This window comes from Myxine glutinosa, chromosome 6 (genome assembly GCF_964187855.1).
Source record: "Myxine glutinosa chromosome 6, kmMyxGlut1.1, whole genome shotgun sequence".
Lineage (NCBI taxonomy): Eukaryota > Metazoa > Chordata > Myxini > Myxiniformes > Myxinidae > Myxine > Myxine glutinosa.
In genome coordinates, this window is record NC_136266.1 from 101,184,970 (window position 1) to 101,203,320 (window position 18,351).

Here is an 18,351-nt window from a genome sequence, read left to right on the forward strand (position 1 = left end):
GTGTTTCTCCTCTCATGGTACCACACTACTCCACCCTTCCTCTCTTCCACTGTAAATGGACTGGTGTCTGCCATCTTGGTTTAATGTATTATTTGTATTATCTGAAAAAAAAAGAAAACTACAAATACATGGTGTAAACAAATCTTGTATAAGCAGATAAAACCGTGTCCTGGGATTTATAACTCACCCTGTAGACTTTCCTGAATCTGATCATTCCCTTTCTGCTGTCTACCTTCCCTACAAGTTTAGTGTTATGAGCAAATTTAGAAAGCCGACTCTTAACCCCACTATCCAAATTGTTGATGTAAAATTATGAATAACTAGAACGCCACTCAGTAGAGCGCATACTCCCGCCGTGGGTCAAGTTGGAATAATACGATTTCACAAAAGTTTGAGGAAGTAGTTCAGTGACGACACAAGACAAGACAACACAAGACAGACACTGCATAGATATATATTTAGAATATATAGAAGATAATGTTAAAAAAAACAAGGCAGTTTCACTTACATTTTCGGATTCAGCATTCAATTCCATATAGGTGAGTGTATTTTGAGGCATGTGTGACTTCAAATAAAATTGTAAGCCAGGAAAAATGTTCGTTTCATTCCTTAGGGATACAACATGTAAAACTGGCCCAAACGTCAAAACAAAACTCGTTCATTTTAAGTCGTACAAGCTAATGCGACCACTCATTCTTCTGGGAAGAATCCCGTGCACATGCTGGTCACACTTATAACTCACCTAAGTCTTTATAAGTTCATGAAATACTGACACCGCGATTAACATTCGCTAAGGAGTAAGGTAAATGTTGATATCTCTTCTGAGGTAAAAAAAAAAAAGAAGTTTTAAAGCATTATACGTATTATACATTTTATGAAACGGGGAAAGCTAATACACACTTTGGTGGTTTTAAAATGACAGAATATGTCTTTATTAGAAAAAAAAAAGAAAAAGAACCTTGAAGACGACGCTGCTAACAAAATACACCGCTCTAACGCATAACCACGAGTTTAAACTACATTTACAACAAATATGAAAACTATTTCCATATCACAATGTTAAATATAGAATATATAGAAAATAATGTCAAAAAAAAAATGAGCCCAAACTTCCAATGGTAAACAATCCTTCAAAAAATTCCAAGATCTGGAATAATATCCTGAGCTTCACCAAAAACTAATGAATTCTTCCTTATCCCAAGGGCAATCATCCCACCAACCTTTATCCAAATCCGTTCAGAACTTTTCCAGATATCCTGTTCACAAACACACGCACACACACACATGGACACGATCGAATGCATTACTCCCTGGCGTGAGTAACAAGTACAGATACATTCAAAGTACACCGCGCCCATGCCAAATAATTAAATATCCTCCAGCGCGGCATTGCCGGGGCGCCTCTGGTGCCCGGCAATACCACCGTGCAGCTCATAGAGACTTTATTTGGAAGGAGAGGTGCACAATAATTGATTGATTAATTGCATAATTAAAATCAAGAAAAGATTATCATAAAATATTTTCTTAATCAATTGGCTAATAACATAACTAAACCATTCGTGCTTCATCCAACGATGTATCTTTTAGAAATTTAATTAAATAAGTCATTAATAAAAAATTAAATAATTAATTGATTAATCAATAAATAATTAATCGATTAAATGATTAATCAATAAATCAAAAATATCCTTTTTAGCCACATCACCTGGTCACTGTCATGTCCAAATATTAGCTTCCTAGCTCAAAAGGTCCTGAGATATTGCCCAGATGAGAAAGAAAATAAATAAATGATTAATAATGAAAATAAATAAATAATAATCATTTAAAAAATTAAATAGTTAATCAATTGGCACATAGAATACATGAACCACCACCATTTCATCCGAATCTGTAACTTAAAAAAAGGAATTAATTAAGTCATTCATCGAATAATTAAATAATTAATCTATCAATTAATTAATCAATAAATCAAAAATAGCCTTTGCAGCCAAATCACTCGGTCATTGGCATGTCCAAATATCAGCTTCCTATCTCAAAAGGTGCCTGAGATAATGGTCAAAAGAGAAAGTAAATGTATAAGTACTTAATTAATCGCTAATAATTAAATAACTCATCAATTAATTGATTAATCAAAAAGCAAAAAATACCATTTTTGACAAAGTGCTTGCTCACCATTGTGCCGAAATTTCAGCTTCCTAGCTCAAAGGATGGCTGATATCGCCCAGACAAGCAAACAAGAAAGCAAGAAAACAAACAAGAAAGCAAGAAAACAAACAAGAAAGCAAGAAAACAACCAGAGTGAAAACTGAGTACTCCCTTTCAGCGTGCGTCACTGCCGAGCCCCCTTCGGTGCCGGCAATGACGATATGCAGCGCCTGGAGATGGCATAGGAAAGGAGCGGTGTACAAAAATAGGCCCCTGAGTGGGCTGACAGTCATACTGCCCATGGCCAAAAAAAGTATGTGGACACCCGCACATCACACCCGTATGTGCTCGTCGAACATCTCATTCCAAAATCATGGGTATTAATATGGAGTTGGTCCCCCCTTTGCTGCTATGACAGCCTCCACTCTTCTGGGAAGGCTTTCCACTAGATGTTGGAACATTTCTGCAGGGATTTGCTTCCATTCAGACACGAGCATTAGTGAGGTCGGGCACTGATGTTGGGCGATTAGGCCTGGCTCACAGTGGGCGTTTCAATTCATCCCAAAGGTGTTCGATGGGGTTGAAGTCAGGGCTCTGTGCAGGCCAGTCAAGTTATTCCACACCGATCTTGACAAACCATTTCTGTATGGATTCTGTATTATTTCGCTTTGTGCACGGGGGCGTTGTCATGCTGAAACAGGAAAGGGCCTTCCCCAAACTGTTGCCACAAAGTTGGAAGCACACAATCGTCTAGAATCTAGAATGTCATTGTATGCTGTAGCGTTAAGATTTCCCTTCACTGGGACCAATAGGCCGAGCCCGAACCATGAAAAACAGCCACAGACAATTATTCCTCCTCCACCAAACTTTACAGTTGGCACTATGCATTCGGGCAGGTAGTGTTCTCCTGGCATCCGCCAAAACCAGATTCGTCCATCGGACTGCCAAATGGTGAAATGTGATTCATCACTCCAGAGAACGCATTTCCACCGCTCCAGAGTCCAATGGTGGCAAGCTTTACACCACACCAGCTGATGCTTGGCATTGCGCATGGTGATGAGGCTTGTGTGCGGCTGCTCGGCCATGGAAACCCATTTCATGAAGCTCTCGACGAACAGTTGTTGTGCTGATGTTGCTTCCAGAGGCAGTTTGGAACTCGGTAGTGAGTGTTGCAACCGAGGACAGACGATTTGTACGCGCTTTAGCACTCGGCTGTCCCGTTCTGTGAGCTTGTGTGGCCTACCACTTTGCGGTTGAGCTGTTGTTGCTCCTAGACGTTTCCACTTCACAATAACAGCACTTAGTTGTCTAGGGAAGCTCTATCAGGGCAGAAATTTGACGAACTGACTTGTTGGAAAGGTGGCATCCTATGACGGTGCCACGTTGAAAGTTACTGAGCTCTTCAGTATGACCCATTCTACTGCCAATGTTTGTCTATGGAGATTGCATGGCTGTGTGCTTGAATATATACCTGTTAGCAATGGGTGTGGCTGAAACAGCCAAATCCACTAATTATATGGGGGTGTCCGCATACTTTTGGCCATGTAGTGTATCTTGAGTTTGTAGTTCTGACCTCTGACCTCACACACCTCTACCTACCACTTTAATCGCTTCACTGTGCAGGTTTAGGAGATTCGTCCAAAGCAACAACTCACACAATCATAAATCTTGAAGCCAGGCTGGTAGAATAGCCAAGGTTTGCACACTTGCATCTAAGCTGTCTCGCCTTGCTTTGAATCTCTCGGACCAGCTGTAAACTGCCATTCTGGCGTTTCCCAGGCAGGGCAGAGCATCATTGTATGTGCCATCCCCCAGATAGACGTTAGGCCAGGTGTCCCGTCCCGTCTGCCAGCATTAATTGGAGAACATTACAGATCCCAGTCTTCTTCGTGAAGAGTAGGCGAGCTATCGCCGACACCATGGACAAATTACAAATTCCTGCTCTGGCCTAAAGGGGGCACTGCATCAGCAACACAGCTACACTCCCAGCAACGATGCAAAGCTACATTCTGCACACAAAATGATGATGATTTCACGTGATACATCTTACCACATACTTGTTTACTTCTCCACTCGCGTTTGTAATTTCATTGACACTTGTTATGCATTCATCCACTCACTTTCAGTCACAACAGCCTGGATTAATATGCTTGATGTCACTCCAGCTTGTGTCTTCTGTCCCTTTCCTTTTTTTCTCATCAGGACAATGGCAGGAGGGCTTATTATCCAGAGGTCATCATTGTTCTCACTCTGCTCACTTTATGCTCAATGTGGCTCAGCATCACATTTCTTATCACTTTGCCATATGGATGTCCCACGTGAGACTCGCTCTTGTCTTTTTATGTCTTTTTTTTTTCCATTCTCTCACAAACACTTTCATTCATGATAGGCCATTGACAGTCAGGCCGTTGTTGCAATCTGTTAAGTTAAATATTCATGCTTTAGTGATCCCACGTGACGTGCAGATATATTTTCCTCCACAGTGGCTACCTTGGTCCTGGTGGGATTGGAGATTGGGGTTTGTACCCAAATTGCACTGGAGGGGCAGCAGGATTCATAGACCAACTTATCATCGGACCATCTCATCTTTACCAGCACCCAACTTCCACGGTATTCCAAACTGAAGTCCTTTGACAGTTTTCCTGCTTATTATAATCTTCAGATTTCTTTCCTTCTTTTTATCGACTCTTTAGTTGCATTGTAATGCTTTGTTTTTATACCGATTGGTTATCTCCCAACATTTCCTCAAAAACCTGCAATAACCTCCTGCAATGCTTGCAGTATTCATCATATTGCACAGATTCCTTTTTATTAATTGCTCAATGATATCCATGGTCATTCCATTCTCATGCCTTTGCGATCCTGAGTGCTCCATTTCCCATCATCACTCTGTTTTACTGTTTCCTTCATCCCCATTACCCTCCCTGCTGCTCTTTTTTTCCCCCCAGACAACCTACCTGACCTCTGTGCCCTATGATCCAGAGGGAATTCTGGGGATATTAACCTGCACAGCTCTTGCTCTGATTGGTCTACAGGTGGGTGTGACCGAATTATTCATATTCTACCGAACGATGTAGATGCTATTTATCAAAGGAAATGTAAAATTTTATTTAGCTCGTCTTATTTCGACATCCATTCTCGCAGTGACATGATAGCCACAAAGCAAACCTGTTCTAAACAAAATTACCAACAAGTAGAACTACATTCAAAGTACTACTGTGTTCAAAAAGTATCCGACCTTTATTTTTCGTGCGTAAAAAAGAAGAAGCTAGGGAGGCGTTGATTGGTGCACATATGTAGGCGATCCTAATGCGCACGCGAGAATTTTTTCCCACCTGCAGAAGCTGTCATTCGACGGCAGACCGCCGATGAGTGAGGACATGTAAGTGAGCGCCGTCGGATTTTCGTTTTTGACAAAATGACGGAAAAACTTGAACAACGCCACTGCATCAAATTTTGTGTAAAGCTTGGCGATTCCCAAGTGGAAACGATCCGCAAGATTCAACACCGTTCATTCCATTATGAAGGAGGATTTGGGCTTCAGGAGAATCTCAGCGAAGTTCGTACCAAAGCTGCTAACGATTGAGCAGAAGCAACTCCGTTTGGAGATCGCACAGGACATGCTGGAGACTGTGAACAGCGATCCCAGCTTCCTCAACACAGTGATCACTGGCGATGAGTCCTGGGTTTATGGGTACGACCCAGAAACCAAGTTGCAACTGATGCAAGTTTGATGAAACACAAAATTTGATGCAGTAGCGTTGTTCAAGTTTTTCCGTCATTTTATCAAAAACGAAAATCCGATGGCGCTCACTTACATGTCCTCACTCATTGGCGGTCTGCCATCGAATGACAGCTTCTGCAGGTGGGAAAAAATTCTCGCATGCGCATTAGGATCGCCTACATACGTGCACCAATCAACGCCTCCCTAGCTTCTTCTTTTTTACGCACGAAAAATAAAGGTCGGATACTTTTTGAACACACTACGTATACCACCGCGATGCCAAATAAATAACATATCCTCCAGTGTGCCACATTGCCTGGGCACCTTCAGTGCCCAGTGATGCCACAGTGTAGCACATGCAGACGGAATTGCGAGGGAGCAGAGCAATAATTGATTAATTGTGCGAATAAAATAAATAAATAGTAATCGTAAAATAATTAATTTCTTAATCAATTGGCTAATAGCATACCAAAACCACCACCGTTTCATTAAAATCTGTAACTTTTTGAAAATCAATTCACCAAGTAATTAATTGAAAAATTAAATAAGTAATCAATTGATTAATCAATACATCAAAATACACTACAGTCAAATCACTTGGTCATTGTCGTGTCCAAATATCAGATTCCTAGCTCAAAAGGTGCCTGAGATATTGCCCAGATGAGAAAGAAAATAAATAAGTACTTAATAAATCGATAATAATCAAGTAATCAATTGATTAATCAAAAAAAAAAATGTTTCGGTCAAAGCACTTGTTCACTATTGTGCCCAAATTTCAGCTTCCTAGCTAAATGAATGACCATTATCGCTCGGACAAACAAACAAAACAAACGGAGTGAACAACCGAGTAGGCCCTTTTTGCGCACGTCATCTAAGCTCAGGTGGCATCAAAATGTGAAAAACTTGAGGGGGTGAACACTTTTGCAGGCCACTGTATCTTATTTTATCAATTATATTTTTCCCCCATTATTATTCTCTACATTCCCACTTGATTCCCTTTATTCTCTCGACATTGTATTAACAAAACCCCATCCACCACTCAATTATCCTAACTTTTCCCTTGATTCCACTCTCCAGGCTGGTAGATGGTTGATCTCTCTCCAAGGCAACATCAAACATATTCTAATGAGGTTCCTGCTCTCTGCTGTTGCACTGGTAAGGTTTGAAGAGAATTATGAGTACCAAAGCCTGTGATCAGGGGAGCTTTTGGGACCAGAATCATGGTCAAATGTTTGATTATAACTTTTGTCTTTTACTTCCTCATTCGTTTCTCTTTTCACTCTCCCACCTCAAATCCCCCATCATTTTCCAGGCCACCCTCGCTGCAGCTCTATGCAAGTGTTCCAAAGATGGAGGCTTTATTCCCATAAACAAGAATCTCTGGTAATTCCAAAACAACTCCAATGATAGTCATTGTCAAGTACTCCCCATGGGGAAAAAACATATTCGTGATGTCATCAGTGCCTTCATTATGATGTCATAATTAGACAAGTAGAACGATTGATTTGATCAGTTTGAAATTTCATGAGATTGATCCACACAAATATTATGGGAGAATTAAATTAATGACGTCATCGTTCACGTGGTTCGGAAGCCATATTGGATTGAACATAAATGTACATCAATAAACCACGCAAACACAGCAGCTAACAAACACCACACAAACATGTCCTGGTGAGGGTCTGCAATCTGTTTTCTCTTTGTTTATCATCGCTTTTGATATTTCAATTGCTGCAGAAATAGCCGACTATCCATTGGAGATGCATTTATGTTTGATCTCCATCCCAAATGTCATTACCACTTTGTAAGGAAATGCCATAACGAGTGGAATAACCCATAATCCATGTGCCATTCAAAATGGCGTGTAATATTGAGGAAGTAAAATTGCACAAATAATTTGACGATTTGTACAGTCACCTGGCCTTTGAAATGTTACGGGTGTAGTACTGGTGAACTTTCCAATATGCCTCTTTTTTTAAAAACTATGTTTTTACGGTTTAGATTCATACATATTGTATAAACTCATTCATTATTTCCTTTAAAATATCTAATGTTATCTTTACACGCAATTTACAAGAAATATAATATTTTGCATGAAATTTGTTATAACTTTAATTTGCATCATTCTTTTGGGCTGAAATTTGGACAGGATATTCAGAATATCACTTCCTTTAAAATGGTGAAGGCTTTTGTTTATGGGAGTAGCCATTGTGGATTTATTGAAGGACAACCAAGTTTTATCTGGTAATTGGCATAATTAGCTAATTAGTGAACATTTGACATAATTTCACAAAATCCTCTCATCAGGTAGTAGAGTAACACATGTATAATACATGTACCAAGTTTTGTGTGAAAAGAATGATAGGTGACATAGAAGATAGAAGTAGAAATGTGTTCTTTGTTTTTCCTTGTTTTTTATTGACGGTCTAATTTATGCAAATTATATGCATGTAATATGACAAAGAAGCGTTGAAACTGGTCTGAGTTAAAGCCAAGATTATATCTTTCAAGAAAAACTGAAAATTAGATATTAACGACTTTGTTTTTGTGTAAAGGCCTCTCAAAGGTACCTATGTAGTTTTCTCAATTTTTCACCAGTACTACACCCTTAAGTCCAATTGATTTATTCAATGCTGTGCTGCAGGTATACTTGTAGTATACCAGCAGTTGTGCCAACAGTAAACTGTACGGATCCAACTGGAAGCCAAATGCAGTCATCATTAGTCGAGGGCCTCAGTCTAAATGTACAAAAGGCCGTCTCAAATGATTGATAAAATGTACAGTATGTTGCCTGCAGCTTTTATGCTCAATAAACAAAAATATTTTCCCATCAAGATACAATTCCTTCATGGGAGCACCATCACCTTTATGGAAATAGTATTAACTCGACTTATTCTTCCTTTGGTCAGGTCTCTCTCATATGTGGCTCTCTGTGGTTCCTTGTCCCTGGTTATGCTGCTTCTCCTGTACTTTCTCACCGACAAGTTTCACTACTGGAATGGCCAACCTTTCATCTACCCTGGTACTACTATATCCCAGTTGTCAAACCAGAATAACCTGCATGCTCAACCCAACACAAAATTGCAATCGTTTTCTTCTACAATGCCACCCATGACCACCACCAACCTCCTCTTCCTCTTATATTTTTCAGGAAAGAATGCCATCTTGCTGTATCTGGGGCATGAGATGCTACGGTCGTACTTTCCCCTGGCCTGGCCACGGCCTAATCGGCTTGACCATGCATTTTTGCTGGCCCAAGACGCAACAACTACGTTGCTCTGGGTCATTGTTGCTCTTGTGCTGCACCGCAAGGGAGTATTCTTGAGGGTCTAATACACTCCATTTACCCCAAATCACATTTCCCATTTGCCAAACTATAATACAAAGTACTTTTTGACCAATGCAAAGTTTTTTTTTGTTGTTTTTTTTTACTTTCAAAGCAAGAGTTCTGGGAGCTGCCATTTTGGTAAAGCACACACTTCCTGTACACCAGCTAATATCAAGACAAAGCATTTACCTTCTTTTGAAGTTTTTCAGTTTATTAGCATTTAAGAGAAAGACCAATTCTACAGACTGTAGCAAGGGACAAATCAAAGTAAAGGATAGAATGTGACCAATGAAAGGAACAGATTAGTGGTCTTCAGACTCATCTTCGTAACCATCAGGCAAAGCGTTCAAGTGTCGATTGTGGAACAGAGTGTGGTTTCCATCTCCCCAGGGGAAACTCTGAAAGAAAAGAAATGCAAGAAAAGGGTTAGCCAATCAGACGGAAAGAGCCGAGCACAATCAATCAATTCCTCGTTCGCATAAAATGCCCCGCAATCCATGCCCAAAGGCAAGATATTTGGAAATTAATGATAAAAGGTTTATGTTGCAGCTATGCCATTCTCAAACACTAGAATTGAACAGCGAATTAAGGCTCATGGGGAAACTTGGACATTACCTCACATGCAGGATCCGGACATTATGAGGCAATACTTTCACACAAATTGCATCAACAAGGGGACAAATTAACATACTGTATATTTAGTATTCCTGCAACATGAGCAATGCTCTCAAGCTGGTAATGTCAAACAGGCCAAAGCCAATCTCATGGAATAATTGCTTTGAGATGTAAGATATATACGTAGGTTGTAGCCATTGCAGATAACGTGCAAACTCAGCCAGGCCTCTCCCCACAGAAGACTATGCAAAGCTACATCCATCCATCTTCCGTCGGTGTCCGATTCCATTTGGGACCACAATTCAGCACAATGTAACACGTATAATACATAAACACAAACCTTTTGTCAGGTCTTTACGTTTACGTAAACTCAACATTTAGCTCATTAAGGGTCGTGGTGATTTCAATTATGTCGTATCAATACACAAACAATCTGTTAAGCCATTCTTACCCTATGCAGATCCATCCTATTCTGTAGTTTTACTACTTTCAAAAGGGAACTTTTATTTTACTAAAGCCTTAATTGCCACAATCGGTGTGTTTACTTTCAGCAGCATTATTAACAGACAGTTTCTTTCAAAATTTTATATACATCCATGCAGTCAAGTGTAAGGTGTGCACAGAGGGAGCTGCAGATGGCAGAAATGTTGAGATGGATCTTGGAGACGGCATGAAGCTGGAAGGTGTGAAAACATTTTGCTACCTCGGAGACATGCTGAATGGAGAAGGTGGATCAGACTCGGCTCTTCTCGGATCTTCCTCGGATCAGACTCGGCAACGGTTGCTCGAGTGAGATGTGCATGGAAGAAGTTTCGGGAACTGAGTGGCGTGCTGATGAGGAGGGGAGTGTCGTTGAAGCTGAAGGGAAAGGTGTATGCTGCATGTGAGAAGTGTTATGATTTATGGGAGCGAGACATGGGTAATGAACGTAGAGCAGCAACGAAGGCTGGAAAGGGTGGAAATGCGAATGGTTTGGTGGATGTGCAGAGTATCGTTGAGAGAGAGGAAGACAGATGATGAATTGCGAAAGATGATGGGAATAGAGCCTGTGATGGATGCTGTGAAGAGGAACAGGTTGAGATGGTTTGGTCATGTGTTGAGGAAGGATGAAAGTGACTGTTTGAGAAGTGATGGAAATAAATGGAGAAGGAAGTAGAGGACGACGAAGACCGAGAAAGATTTGGCTAAAGGTGGTGGAAGAAGAAATGCGGGCAAGGGGGTTAACAAGGAGAGATGCAGAAAATAGGGGAAAATGGAGAAGATTGTCATGGGGCCCGCAAGGCTAACCCCCACTCTAGCAGGGGAAATGGCCTTAAAATGCCTGTTGTTGTTGTTGTTGTTGTTATATGCAGTCAAACAGTGCAGAGTTAATCATGTGCACTCTTGTTTATAGAGAGGTAATCCACAAGGTCTCTACACCTGACACTTGAATCTGCAACTTTGAAAGCAAACATTCTCACCCATGGTGCTGTGTTATTCCTGGTCAGGTGCATTGTGTGCCTGATTTCTTACTTGGCATTATTGCGTCTATTGTGCATACGATGTGAAACACAAATGGTATATCAAAAACTAGTGGCAAAATGTGGGGGGCAGAGGGGGTTGAAATCTTCGCATCCACCATCGCCAAGGAAATTAAAATACTTAAAATGCTCCAGCAACACTTGGTGCAGTGGAGAATCATGCACTGCTGGGTTAAAGCAACATTTGAAAATAGAATCGCTGAAATGACATCACTTCCTATGTGCTGTCCACCATCAAACACAGATTACTCAATGGAGGCTTCAGACTGTAATCATACTTGTACTGGCTGAAGCGATTTTTGGACCACATCACCTGCTTCAGCAGTCACAGAAGGTTGTGTGCAACGATGGGCACAAAAGGATGATCAAATCATTGATTAAAGCAGATTTTGTGAACTTCTCTCTCTTTCTCTCACATAGGAAGCAGTTTCGAACCGTTGACACTTTCTGCACCCCTTGCACCTTCATAAAAGTGTTGTAACAACGCAATGAAAGAAAGGGTTTCAAAAGAAAAATAAAAATGCGATAGTTTACAAAATGAACCCAAAACAAGAATCCGAGTTCAGGGCCAAATGCCTCAACAAAATTTTTCAATAGATATCGCTACAAAAATGTGAATTTCTGTATTTTGTGACATTTTCCTTTGATCGATTGATGCAAAAATTGTTGTTATGGGACTCAGAATTTAATGTACGGTTATTATTTTATCATAAGAATCATTTGGTATTTGCAAAGTTAGTTGAATAGAGAATGGTAAATCGGTCGATAAATCAGAGTAAAACCACAGCTACCAATTTGCCACAGGGTAGAACAGTCGATGTTAGACAATATCACGAATGAGTGGCAGGGCAAAGGTTTGCCACAGCGGGTGGGAGGGAGCAGTGCCTGAATAAGTTATAGTGTTGGACACCAGGGCAACAATGTCATTGGTCCTTGAGAGACTACAAAACGTGCGCAGCAGACCACAGTAAGGCGGACGTTAAATGGCAGACAGAGTGAATCAAAGAGGAGACTGAGGTTTCTCGGGGTGATTCCACCTTCGAGTGACAAGGTTGACAGAGCATAAATAAATAAAGGAGGCATCAACTTGTGTTGAGATGACATGGAGAGACGGCAAGAGCATATCAAGGCTAGGAACATTTGTAACGTCTCTGCAATAGCTTCACTGTTCCACTCAAGGGCTCAGAGAAGAACTCAGAGACTCAGCATTTATCAGAGCTCCAGCCTGAGTGGGACAGCCTCGGCTGTCTGGAGCATCCTTTTCTGGGTTAGTGCGGTTCTTTAAGGCTTGCAAGCATTATTATTCCTATTCCTCCTCCTCCTCCTATTCCTATTCCTCCTCCTCCTCCTATTGCTCCTCCACGTGACATCATTCTGAACTGCTACGGTTTGCAAGGAAACACTGAATGCAGTTTCTTTGCAAAATTCCACTACATAGAACTTGCATGTACTAATCTGACTGCTTTGTTCTCAGTTTATTTTGCCTTTGTGGTAAAACAACTGTGGTTGTTACCTCTAGTGCTCACTACACAGTCAAGTCAACCATATACTGCTTCATTCTAAATTGGTTACAACTGCCTCCACTGCTCACTGCATCATCAAGTCGATCATCACATGCACAACCTGACTGCCCTGGCTTCAGGAATCAAGAGATTGTGCTGGCATTTATGTGAACTGTTACATGTGTACATAGCTTAACCTATCCTAAGATAATCGAGGAAATTTGGGTAAAATGTACAAACTGTTAATAAAGGGTTCGTTTTCTATCACGAACACCGTTTCCTTGGTATTTGGTTAAACGGCCTGATTACTCCAACCACCCGGAATGTCGTTGCCGCCACCTTCTTCGGCGAGGTCATCTGATTACACCTCGTAGGTGGTCATGACCCCCACACACAAATACATATTTATCTCAGTGCAATACGGATTCCCTATGTTGACAAGTTCATAACGTTTGAATTTGTTTTGCCTTGTCAAAGAAATTCCTTTAGTAGCTCACTCAGGAAGCTATACTGGGATAGCACAACAATTACAGTGCAAAGTGAAGAAGTGATGAATTACACAACCTCCTTTCTGGTCTTTCTTTGGCGTTATTTCTGTTCTTTCTTTCTCTGTTTCTCTGTTTCTGTTTCTGGTCTTTCTGTTCTTTCAGTGCTTTGTCCCTCTTATGTTTCTACAGGGCTCTCATGGTCAACTATCAACCCTGTTCTGCTAAAACTCCCTAAATCCAGGATCACTGCTCACCTTCACTCCTTTGTTCCTCTTTTTTTCCCCCACCTGTGGAATGAACTTCCACATCCTCTTCCAACTCACTCTGCCCTCCAAGTCTTCAAGAAAGCTGTTCACCACCATCTCACATCGTCCCCAATCTAAAACCATGATCATCGTTAACCCCACCCAAATCCTTCCTAATTTTCCAGTTTTTCCTCCTTGAAGTTTCATTCTCCATCCATGTGTGTTTTGCATCCTGATCCTTTCAGTGTGCTAGCTCTTCCACGAGCCTGGACTATGTATACAAAAAATGTTTTTAAAAGAAAGGAGCAAATAAATACATTAGAGTTAAAAACAAAAGTTTTTACTATTTTAGTAAATAGTTTTTTATAGTTTTTACTTATAGTTTTTATTTATTTATAGTTTTTATAGTTTTTTTAGTTTATAGTTTTTTATAAAGTTTTTTTATAAAATATAGTTTATAGTTTATATAGTACTTTTTTTATAGTTTTTATAGTTTTATAGTATAGTTACAATAGTTTTTACTATTGCTTTTATGATGCACTTCTTTTTTTATCCTATTTACATCTTGGAGCCAGCAGGTGGTTGCATAATCCTAATGAATGTTTTACTTGCAACGCCATCTTTGCGGCCGCACCATCTTAATATCAGGATAACAGATTATGATGGTTTTGAAGTAGTTCGATTTGTCGATGACATTAAGATCCGGATCCATCCACCTTTGGTTATAATAGCAGAGGACTTTGAATAATGGAAGGTCCACCTTCGGTGGTAGAGGTAATAAAAGGCACACGTTTTGTCCCCTGCCCCACCGACAAGGTCGGAGATGGGGGACATTAAAATGAGCAACGTCCGTCCGACCAGTCATTTGTCCATGTACTTTTATGTACGTGATATTTCAAAAGCCGTTGAACATTTAGTTTTCATATTTCAGATGTCTATTCATCATGACACTATCTCAACCCGATTAGATCACGGCGGTGTTTGGATGAATTATGTTGCCATAGCAACCATCTCTATTCTCTAACTTGGCTTGTGTACACGATATTTCAAAAAAACATTCAAAAGTTAGCTTTAATATTGTTACGGTTTTTAGAACCCATGTCCTTCACGTTCATTGTTCACGGCATTAGAAAAATTGGGGTATGAGGAGGTATTATCCGGTATCCGGATTGGGGGGGTGGGGGGGGGGAGAGGTAGGGGTTGCCCCCAAAATAGGTATTATTTGTTTGTTTAAAGTCTCACGACTATGTTAGCATGATTCTACATGCTGCTCTGCCTTCTAGGAACCATTCAAATTGGTTCAAAATACCCTTATTCAGTTTTATTCAGCAGTATACTGTTTATTCTACCAGGTGAGCACCAAGGGTATTGCCCCTATGTTTAAAAATTTTTTGCAGTCAATTGCAGGTTTAAAACATTTTCAAAAGGCATTCAGAGTTGTACACACTGGTGAACCCTACTCCTCCTCCCCCCCCCCCCCCCCCCAACCCCCACTTTGAAAATGTAAATAATTTTGGAGGACCCCTAATTGCACAAATAAATTTGGTGATTGCAAAGCAGGAAGGAGTTTTGTTTAATGGTCAAATCTCACGAGATAAATCATTTTGCCAAACATTACAAATAAAAAACTAGAACAGCACTCAGTAGGGAGCATACCTCTGCCTGGTTCGCTACATCACTCAATGGTGAATAATCACTTTAAAAATTCGACTAGCTGGATGCAGATCTGGATCTTCACCAAAATTGAATCGATTCCTCCTCGTCACACACACAACAAGTCCAACAAGTTTTGTCCAAATCCATCCATAACTTTTTGAGATATCAGGATTTTGAGATAGCAGGCTATGTATAGTTTTTGGCACTATCTCCCATTGGTGAAGAATCACTTAAATAATGAAATGATTCTCATATCCGAATCCATATTCACATCTTCACCAAAATCGAATCGCATCGTCCTTGTCAGACACCAAACCAGTCCACCAAGATTTGTCCAAATCCGTACACAACTTTGAGATATCCCACTATGTATTGTTTTTGGCCCTATCTCCCAATGGTGAAGAATCACAAATTCTAGTAGCCGGATCCAAATCCAGATCTTCACCAAAATCTAATCATTACGTCGTCACATACACTACATCTCTGCCAAATTTGGTCCGAATCCATCCACAACTTTGATATTTTGTTCACAAAGAAACAAACGGACAGGGGTGAAAAATAACCTCCATCCACCTTTGGTGGTGGAGGTAACCAGACCAGTATCATGGTAGGTGTTCAAGATTGCTTTGGCCATGAGGAAGAGTTCAAACATTGTTTTTTCTTCTTTTTCCTTTTTTTACGATCACATGATCATTAAATACACAGACAGGAATATAGCAGTTCACATACCACATTGCGAATGCGCATGTGCGGGTAAGGGATGAATTCAGGCCTTTCATGCCCTCCGCGGGTCTTCAGATAGGCGTTCAGCATACACACCCCCACACCAGGTAGGGCCACCGTGAAGGTGAGGATCTTCCATGTGCGAGAGCTGCCTGAGGGAGGGATCCCAGGACAAAACGGAACTAGTTCACAAAAAAATTAACCTTCCATTCGCCCCCCCCCCCCCCCCCTCCACCAGAGCCACACATGATCTAAATTCGAAGCCCAAGAGATTGTGTGAGCTACCGTCTTGTATTTAGGTGCCAACTTTCAAAAGAATCAGCCAGGTGACAAGGGTGGAGCACAAAAAAAAAAAATTGAAAAAAGTTAATGGACGGACAACACAACGGCCTATGGTGGTGTCAACGGCCTATGGTGATGTCAACGGCCTATGGTGGTGTCAACGGCCTATGATGGTGTCAACGGCCTATGATGGTGTCAACGGCCTATGATGGTGTCGAAGGGCTATGGTGGTGTCGAAGGGCTATGGTGGTGTCGAAGGGCTATGGTGGTGTCGAAGGGCTATGGTGGTGTCGAAAGGCTATGGTGGTGTCGAAGGGCTATGGTGGTGTCAAAGGGCTATGCTGGCCTATGGTGGTGACAACCACCTATGCTGGCCTATGGTGGTGACAACCACCTATGCTGGCCTATGGTGGTGACAACCACCTATGCTGGCCTATGGTGGTGACAACCACCTATGCTGGCCTATGGTGGTGACAACCACCTATGCTGGCCTATGGTGGTGACAACCACCTATGCTGGCCTATGGTGGTGACAACCACCTATGCTGTTATGGTGGTGACAACCACCTATGCTGGCCTATGGTGGTGAGAACCACCTATGCTGGCCTATGGTGGTGACAACCACCTATGCTGGCCTATGGTGGTGACAACCACCTATGCTGGCGACAACCACCTATGCTGGCGACAACCACCTATGCTGGCCTATGGTGGTGACAACCACCTATGCTGGCCTATGGTGGTGGGGCAACCACCGATGCTGGCCTATGGTGGTGGGGCAACCACCGATGCTGGCCTATGGTGGTGGGGCAACCACCGATGCTGGCCTATGGTGGTGGCCGTGGTAGTCTATGGTGGTGGCCGTGGTCGTCTATGGTGGTGGCCGTGGTCGTCTATGGTGGTGGCCGTGGTAGTCTATGGTGGTGGCCGTGGTAGTCTATGGTGGTGGCCGTGGTAGTCTATGGTGGTGGCCGTGGTAGTCTATGGTGGTGGCCGTGGTAGTCTATGGTGGTGGCCGTGGTAGTCTATGGTGGTGGCCGTGGTAGTCTATGGTGGTGGCCGTGGTAGTCTATGGTGGTGGCCGTGGTAGTCTATGGTGGTGGCCGTGGTAGTCTATGGTGGTGGCCGTGGTAGTCTATGGTGGTGGCCGTGGTAGTCTATGGTGGTGGCCGTGGTAGTCTATGGTGGTGGCCATGGTAGTCTATGGTGGTGGCCATGGTAGTCTATGGTGGTGGCCATGGTAGTCTATGGTGGTGGCCATGGTAGTCTATGGTGGTGGCCATGGTAGTCTATGGTGGTGGCCATGGTAGTCTATGGTGGTGGCCATGGTAGTCTATGGTGGTGGCCATGGTCTATGGTGGTGGCAACCCCTACTTGCCGGACTTCCGTAGGGCGGTCCCGCAAGGTCACCGTCGTCTCGACAACGAAGTCTCACCGATGACCTTGATTTTTACATGCAAACACAAAATGTATTAATATTCTATTTCTACCAAGTTATTCCCGACATCTTCTCCTTAGTTAGTGTTACTCTTGGTGAAGACAACGACACTACTTATTTATATCATAATAGAATTTAAAAATGCAGAAACCCCTCGAAAGCCGCAATAACACCATCATGACATGTACGATGTAATAATACAATAAGCGTAGTACTCACCCTTGTGAGCTCCATTATCGGCGGCAGCAGCGGAGAAAGTGCGGACAACGCCAAATATCCGTCGCAGCCCCAAAGAAGCCATGACGAAACAGCCCAAATCGAAATACAACTCCGGAATCCGGATTCCTATTTTCATTATTTATTCCTTACTTCGTGGTTCCTTGTACGTTGTTTTTGATGTGGAATTTTTCTTTGATATGTATACACCACACAATGAAATATCCGCTTAACGTCATATAATATAATAATGCACAATGATCATCGTTCCGACCGAGCTAACAATCGTCTATTATACACCACAAAATGAGCGCCATCTACATATGACGTACACAAGGAAACCCAAAAACATGAGCCCACTCAGTCGATCAGGCCTATGTTGTATTGTTGTTACGTGTCGTGTTCAGACGTCAGAGGTAAAACACCAGGAGGTACTCGAAGACAACAGGTTTAATGATCGACTCGATACAGAT

The 18,351-nt window shown here is 41.8% G+C and overlaps 2 protein-coding genes across 2 annotated transcripts in view; one reads left to right on the top strand and one right to left on the bottom strand.

Annotated features, from left to right (window-relative positions):
- Nucleotides 1-13,111, top strand: part of HGSNAT (heparan-alpha-glucosaminide N-acetyltransferase) — a 51,974-nt gene extending 38,863 nt beyond the window's left edge. The window contains exons 15-21 of the mRNA XM_068120676.2: nt 4,348-4,463; nt 4,629-4,755; nt 5,094-5,180; nt 6,947-7,024; nt 7,182-7,252; nt 8,779-8,891; nt 9,021-13,111. Coding sequence (XP_067976777.1) covers nt 4,348-4,463; nt 4,629-4,755; nt 5,094-5,180; nt 6,947-7,024; nt 7,182-7,252; nt 8,779-8,891; nt 9,021-9,202 — 774 coding nt within the window. The 3' untranslated portion in view covers nt 9,203-13,111. The remainder of the gene's footprint in view (nt 1-4,347; nt 4,464-4,628; nt 4,756-5,093; nt 5,181-6,946; nt 7,025-7,181; nt 7,253-8,778; nt 8,892-9,020) is intronic.
- On the bottom strand, nt 9,388-18,041 carry COX6A1 (cytochrome c oxidase subunit 6A1). The gene is made up of 3 exons (XM_078780264.1): nt 17,882-18,041; nt 15,953-16,098; nt 9,388-9,595 (listed from the first exon to the last, which is right to left on the bottom strand). Exons 1-3 carry the CDS (start codon nt 18,015-18,017, stop codon nt 9,500-9,502), a joined length of 378 nt encoding a protein of 125 aa, XP_078636390.1. The 5' UTR covers nt 18,018-18,041; the 3' UTR covers nt 9,388-9,499.
- Nucleotides 18,042-18,351: the final 310 nt, after the last annotated feature.

Excerpts from the sequence above, each read along its gene's own strand:
- COX6A1 (XM_078780264.1), bottom strand. The coding sequence starts at position 18,017 with ATGAAAATAGGAATCCGGATTCCGGAGTTGTATTTCGATTTGGGCTGT. Across the intron at positions 16,099-17,881 it reads CGATAATGGAGCTCACAAGG|GCAGCTCTCGCACATGGAAG; the intron begins GTGAGTACTACG and ends TCCCTCCCTCAG. Across the intron at positions 9,596-15,952 it reads ACATGCGCATTCGCAATGTG|AGTTTCCCCTGGGGAGATGG; the intron begins GTATGTGAACTG and ends CTTTTCTTTCAG.